The 7,355-nt window shown below is 41.1% G+C and overlaps 1 protein-coding gene across 1 annotated transcript; it reads left to right on the top strand.

Annotated features, from left to right (window-relative positions):
* Positions 1-3,252: 3,252 nt before the first annotated feature.
* On the top strand, positions 3,253-5,648 carry Neurod6 (neuronal differentiation 6). The gene is made up of 2 exons (XM_055611880.1): positions 3,253-3,290; positions 4,534-5,648. Exon 2 carries the CDS (start codon positions 4,555-4,557, stop codon positions 5,566-5,568), a length of 1,014 nt encoding a protein of 337 aa, XP_055467855.1. The 5' UTR covers positions 3,253-3,290; positions 4,534-4,554; the 3' UTR covers positions 5,569-5,648.
* Positions 5,649-7,355: the final 1,707 nt, after the last annotated feature.

Below are 7,355 nucleotides of genomic sequence, written 5' to 3'. Positions count from 1 at the left end.
GCCAGTGGGAATCAAAGAGTTAAAACTCAGTGACCCTACACTGAGCTTGCTCATAGAGCTCTTGGGTCTTCTGACTGCCTGGAGTACCTGTCTAAGAGCCAGGAAACAAACAAACAAACAAACAAACAAAAGAAACAAAAACAGCTCTGAGGAATCCCCAACATCCGCAAAAGAACTGTGTTCTGTGGTTTTGCTGCTGCAGATTCTACCCTGTTGCCCTTTGCCACAGAAGCTCAGAAAATAACAGCACTCGAGCCTTCATTTTTGAACTTGGGGCCTTCATTCTGTTACAAAAACCCAGGTCAAAATCATGCCAAAATTGTCTGCACCTAATTTCTGTTATCAATATATGAGCACTTACTCACTGAAAGCTTGAAATGATAGATTGACAGGCACTGGACACTTCAAAAAAAAATTGTAAAATTTCAAGATGACAGAAACGACAAAACTGTTAACAAAGGAATCATAGCAGTTAAATTAGAATGGAATCGATTTAGAGAGGGAAAGTTTGGTATAAACGCAAAACTGTGAAATGGGAGGAAACAAGATAGAGAGGGTGACAACTTCCTGGCCAAGGTGCTGAGTATCTGTGTAGAAACCTGCCTGGAGCCTTGGTGTTGATACGCTTACTTAGCAGAGATTAGAAGAGCCACTCTGGTGGGGGATACAGACACCACAGGCATTTGCATACCTGGAACTACGCTAGGAAATGCATGACAACATTTCTTGAAAAGTTATTGTATAAACACACCGAATTCTTGCTAAATCCTCACCTAACAATTATTAATCCTCACCCCACCTTTTAATTTTAAGAATAAAGAAATCCTGGATGTTTAAAATAATAATAGACAATCAAAATACTTGAATACTCTCTGTCCTCCAGCCTCATCACTACCAAAGGTTTGCCTTTCTTTCATGTTACCGGCAAGAATAGAAAAGCCACTCATCTTTCACTAATCTTTTTTATTTTTAATGCACATGTAATGATAAAATATAGGATTGGACTTTCACATGTGCTCTGCTGGTGATAATTTTCTAGAGATACACCAGATCAAGTTGTCCCTGGCTTTCGAATTTTGTGACTATGACACATTTAATACAATGTAGCTCCTGGGGACTTAGAACGTGCAACCTGGGAAACTCAAGGCAGCTCTGAATTCTTTGCCACTCAGGACTCTGACGTTTTCCCTCCTTCACACTTAGAAATTAAATCACACACAAGGACACTGAACTTCTGAATCTGGCCTTTCTATTGAAATTCTTGCTGATACAAAATCACATTTCAATTTTTGAACCAAAAGTTACATGGAATATTATATTTAACACATAACTAGTAAAAAACATTCAGCTGCAAATTCTAAAATGACTGATGTGACGAGTTTTACTTTAAAATACGAGCTAGGGCTACCTACCCATTTTAACCTATAAATTAATAAGTTTACTATTGTTTTAATTTTACACTTTTATTACTCCTTCTGTAAGAGGAGCAAACTATGTACTTTTACCTAGCATCTTTCTTTTTGTCGACCCTCTATCTTTTCTAAAACTGTTCAGGAAAGGACAGCTAAACTTTTTAAAGCGGGTAGAAAGGAATAAGGGGAAAGAGGAACACAGTTGAATCTGGGTAACGCTTTGGTGCCAATTTGGATCCAAAGTGTATTAAAGCGGCAGAATTCTAAACCTTTCAAAGGTGGGATTTATAAGGGGAGTGCTAACACAGACTCAATGGTGCCAGGCTTCCAGGGATTACACTAAGACCAAAAGCATGCTCTTTCTCGTTAGAGCAGGAGATTATGCAGCTGTCAAACAATAAGGCTTGTGTTTACTTGTTTATTTTTTTCATTTTTCCAAAAGTTACGCCTTAACAGGCGTTCCTAAAATAATCTGTCTGTTCTGGAAGGAGGCATCTCAGAGGAAGTAAGAAAGGAGAGGACAGTAGGGTTGGTCTTGAGCTTTGCATCCTGTTTTGTGAGAAGAGCTTTGCCAGCTCTGGTTAACTGCTTCTGTCCTGCTTAGTTGAAAAGACACCAGGAAGGGGGAATGAGGAAAAGGGGAAATTTACCTGCTAAGGAAAAAACAGGACGCTGATGTTAAAACACTAAAAAATGTAAATCAATGTGGGTCTAGAGGAAACAAAGTTGCAAGGATATAACTGGTAGGACAGAGAAAAAATATTGAAAGCTCCAAAATATACGAAAGCTAAATCTTTGATTAAAAAAAAAAGTTCTGCAGAATGTCAATGAGAGAAAAGCTGCAAATGTAAGTGATGGTTTTTCTGTTTATCACTTCTGAAGGGAGAAGGCAAAAGCAGGTTAACACCAGGAGACCGGGGAGAGTAACTGCGTGGAGTTAGTGGCTCAGTGGAGGGCACAAACATGCAGCTTCAAATCTAACCAAAGACTTAATGTAGCTCAGCAATTGTTCTATGTAGGGTTCTGCCTGCATCTATTCTCTCTGTAAAGTTTCAGAAAAGACAGCACCAAGTGTAATGGAGCATTTGAAGATGTCTTTCACAGACCCTGGATGGAGAAACTAATATTCTGAAATTCTAAGAAGCAAAGAAGTCTGAAGTAGAAGAACACACACGACACATACACACACATAAGTTACATGCTATAAAGCAAAACAGGGAAATAAGGAGCCTTTTGCTGACCCATTTCTCGACCTTAATCTTGGTTTCATTCAGCACCCAAGCCCAGCTTCTAGCTCCCATGCAAGCTCTCCTTCCCTGGTACCCAGATGCACCGAGGAGGAGCTGGTGATCTTTACAAAACAACAACCCCACAAACAACAGAAACCTCTCTCACACACACAAAAGCCCACCTTGCAAATGAATGGAATATTAACGACTGCCTAACAGTTGCACCATTGGCAGGGCGAAACCCATCACTGATACAGCTCTTTCTACAGATTGCCAGTGAGACCCGAGCAGCTAGAAGAGAAACGCACCTACTGTATGTGAAAGGCTGGTACAGATTTTTTTCCCTATCAGTCTAACCTCCTGTGTTGATGCATGAATGCTGGTACCCACTTACAGGGATGCCAGATGATCAGTGCAGAATGAAGGTCCCCAGAGAGGATCACATGGCTCTCTCTGCCCTGTGACGTCACTAGCAGATGGCATGGGTACCAGCTCTGGCAGTTGGCATCAATGTCACTTTTTAGAGATCAATGAGATAGTGCAGATACACACAGATCTAGAGGCTCCAGGAGACGATGCGACACTCAGCCTGAAAAGATTTGGAAGATCCAAAATGAAAACTGATTATTGAATGAAATTAAAACCTAAGGTAATATAAATAAAGATATACTCAATTGATGCTGGCTTTGCATGCAAGTATTTAAAGATACAGTATCACTGTCTTAGAGTATTTCTATGTTCTTTGCCATCTATAAGTTCTTATCATATTTCATTCTTATGATGTAATTATCACATACTTTCACTGCTATTATGTAACATTGCAAATGTGTGGACATTGTGTGTGTGTGTGTGTGTGTGTAGTGAGGGGCTTGAAACTGTTAAATCAAAAGTCTCTGTATTAATATGCTATTTGGTTGAAGACTTAGATAAAAATATTTGCTGCTTCACCTAACAAAAACAAAAATGCATTTTAAACACAAATTATTTGCCCCTTTCATTTGGGATTCTGAACACACGTGCACAATTGCAGGCAGAATTCTTGGACCGTTCCTGTCCGATATTAGCTGGAGGGAGACTTCCGTGGCTCTTAGAACAAAAACACTAGGAGCGGAACAGCAGTAAACAGACAATTACATTGGGGGAATTCTTAGATGTTAAAGCAGTCGAAACATTTGCTTTGATTAGAAAAAAAATTGCCAGCAATGTTTGTAGGTTTTTTTTATTTGTTTATAGTTTTATTTTCAAATTAGCCTAATCTTTTCCTTGAGGCTAAGAAAACAGCACTCTTTTACATAGTTCTTTACCTATCAGGAAAAAAAAAACAATTTTAAATTTGATCTGATTCATCTTTTCTTTAAATTTGTGTATTCTGCAACCACCTATCAAAATTCTCAGTTTGAGGTTTACGGATAATAAAGTTGGGGATTAATTTTTTTTCTAACAAAACCCTCCAAATTTGTCAGCTTAAGGGAGAGAGAGTACCTTTCGTTTTAAAAATTGGTTTCTCTTCTATTTTGTTCTCAGGAGAATTAGAATTAATGAAAGTCTGCATTATTATATCATGCTTTTATTTGCTTTAACTCCACTCCGTGTGTGCTGAAAATCCAGTTTAAAATCCAAGAGAGATAGGAAATGTGATGATTTCTATTAAGTATTTCCTTTTGATAATTATAAATTGCATGTATAAATTGATGCTACTGTATAGATCAATGCCATTATGATTGTTAATCTGCACAAATTCAATTTTTTTTTTATTTAATGTAAATACAAGTCCTGGAATAAGTCTTTTTCATGTGCTCTCAGAGTCTTATGATTGAGTCCTCGAGTATATTTGAAGTACATCAACTCCAAAAATGAAAACACCTTAAATACTGTGCTGGCATTTTTTCCAGGTAATTTAAGGTTAAAGAACCATGTTAACACTACCGTTTGACGAGTCTGTCGTAATGCCTGAATCCCAGATGTGCAGAAAGTTTGCTAGACAATGCGAGGACCAGAAACAAATTAAGAAACCAGAAAGCTTTCCAAAACAAGTTGTCCTTCGAGGAAAGAGCATCAAAAGGGCCCCTGGAGAAGAGACAGAGAAAGAGGAGGAGGAGGAAGACAGAGAAGAAGAAGATGAAAATGGCTTGCCTAGAAGGAGGGGTCTCAGGAAAAAAAAGACCACCAAACTACGATTGGAAAGGGTCAAGTTCAGGAGACAGGAAGCCAACGCACGTGAGAGGAACCGGATGCACGGCCTCAATGACGCGCTGGACAATTTGCGAAAAGTGGTCCCCTGTTACTCTAAAACCCAAAAACTGTCCAAAATAGAAACTTTACGGCTGGCCAAAAATTACATCTGGGCACTTTCTGAAATTCTGAGGATTGGCAAGAGACCAGATCTGCTCACGTTCGTCCAAAACTTATGCAAAGGTCTTTCCCAGCCAACTACAAACTTGGTGGCAGGCTGCTTACAGCTCAACGCCAGGAGTTTCCTGATGGGTCAGGGTGGGGAGGCTGCGCATCACACAAGGTCACCCTACTCCTCATTCTACCCACCCTACCACAGCCCTGAGCTGGCCACTCCCCCAGGGCATGGGACTCTTGATAATTCCAAGTCCATGAAACCCTACAATTACTGCAGTGCGTACGAATCCTTCTATGAAAGTACTTCCCCTGAGTGTGCCAGCCCTCAGTTTGAAGGTCCCTTAAGTCCTCCCCCAATTAACTATAATGGGATATTTTCCCTGAAGCAAGAAGAAACCTTGGACTATGGCAAAAATTACAATTATGGCATGCATTACTGTGCAGTGCCACCCAGGGGTCCCCTTGGGCAGGGTGCCATGTTCAGGTTGCCCACCGACAGCCACTTCCCTTACGACTTACATCTGCGCAGCCAGTCTCTCACTATGCAAGACGAATTAAATGCAGTTTTTCATAATTAATGAGGAAAATGAAAATAAACAGTGGTCATTCACCTCCCACTCTAATTAAGACAAAGCAGATGCTTGCGGGCTGAGTAATTGGCACAACTCTATCTAAGGTGTTTACTAGTTTCTGAAGTGTGTTTCAATGATTGTGAACATTTTCTATCTCCTAATAAATCTTTTCATATGAGAACTTCTTAGCCTTTTGTCTGTATCACACTGTGATTCTCTCTCTATTGGCAGGATTTTTCTTGTTTTAGTTTCTTTTAAATTCACTTAATTTGTTTGAACAAGAAGGTCTCTAAGAATATATTGCTGGATAAAGACATGCACACAGCAGAACTCAATGTCTATTTCAGTTGTACAGTAATTATGAAAATGCATGTTATAAAATCAGACGAGTAAAATGTGTTATAATTACTAGGACTCATATATGTATCTCTGAAATTTTAGTTTTTAAAATATCGAGATAACCATGAGATTAAAAGATGCATTTGAGGATTACAACAGTATTAAAAGCTATGCAATTTTCTGTTTATTTAGGACAAAACTAAATGTATTCTGTTGGTAACAAATATTCCTCTTCAAACATTTGCAGAGGAGGAAACACAGTATTTGGGGGAGGTTATCAGTATTATAATTTGGGGACAATTAATTCAATGAAGAAAAAATATTAGCACTTGTTTTGTATTGTTCGGGATTTTTTCTGTACAGGTTTGTTACAGTGTATAATTGTGTTTTCCATCCTACAGTTTAAAAGCAATTAAACATAGATATTTCCACTTACAAAGGGTATCTATTAGCATGGTATTTTTGCATGATACTTATTATTTCCTGGCACACAGCTGCTTTCAGACTCCATTGCTCCCCCCTTCCCACTTCAGAAATATTTCTGGATTAAATGGTAAGGGCTCAAACAAACTTCTTTAAAAAAACAAAAGAAATCGCCAAAGCGTTTTCCAAAATTTTCTTTTGAAAAGTATCTTAAATGAAAGAAAAGGCGCCCTGTCAGGGGAAACACCCTGGGGAAACAATGGTAAATTCTGCTAACCTTCAACTCGAGCCTAAATTCGGTGGCAGTTTTCCAGCAGCCCCCAGAGCCGGTGTTAAAAGCGGAAGCTTTTTCTCTGGGCCTTTTAAACGCCTGGCCGATTAAAACCTAAATTCTGTGTGATTAAAAGTTTCCTAACAAAACGCAAGCAAAAACTTCAGTTTAATGTGCCTGGAGAGCTAGCTTCTTAAAACAGGGCTGAGCCGCTCCTGGAATAAAGGGCAAGATGGTGGTGACCTCGTCCCAGATGCCGTCTGGGGGCAGGGCTGCTTCCCAGGGTGCAGGGCCTGAGAAGGGCAGCAGGACAAGCTTGCTGCAGCACAGGACCCCCGCGGGCACCGCCGGAGGCAGCGCAGGCCCAAGTGGCCTGTAGGGCAGCACTGGAGGACGCAGGTGACCTCCTGCTGCCTTGGTGGCCTCCAGGGCTCGGGCTGCGCTGCCTGAGTTCCGCCCGCAGTGGGCGCCCTGCAGCCCGGGGCCGCGCCCGTCTAGCGGGCATCGCAGCCTGGGCGGGTAGACATTCCCTACACTCCCGTCCTGCTGCTGAGGTGGGAAGGGGGTAGCACCTCCATTTGGCGTTCTGCCGCAAGTGGAACTCGAGGCTGGGCACCAGCTCCAGCTCTCCCAGGTCCTACCCAGAGCTGACCCCAAGGCATGCAGACTATAGGCCCAGGCCGGCACCCCAGTCTCCAGAAGGCCTCAGTAGCCTTGTCCCTGCCATCCCCCTGCTGGAAGTCCGGGTCTTCGGTGACAG

The sequence above is a fragment of the Psammomys obesus genome, unplaced genomic scaffold (genome assembly GCF_907164565.1).
Source record: "Psammomys obesus unplaced genomic scaffold, mPsaObe1.curated_primary_1811, whole genome shotgun sequence".
Taxonomy (NCBI): Eukaryota; Metazoa; Chordata; class Mammalia; order Rodentia; family Muridae; genus Psammomys; species Psammomys obesus.
Note: the sequence above shows the minus strand (reverse complement) of the source record. Positions and strands in the feature narration are given on the sequence as shown.

Bases quoted from the DNA above. Each gene is read 5' to 3' on its own strand.
- Neurod6 (XM_055611880.1), top strand. From the start codon at position 4,555: ATGTTAACACTACCGTTTGACGAGTCTGTCGTAATGCCTGAATCCCAG.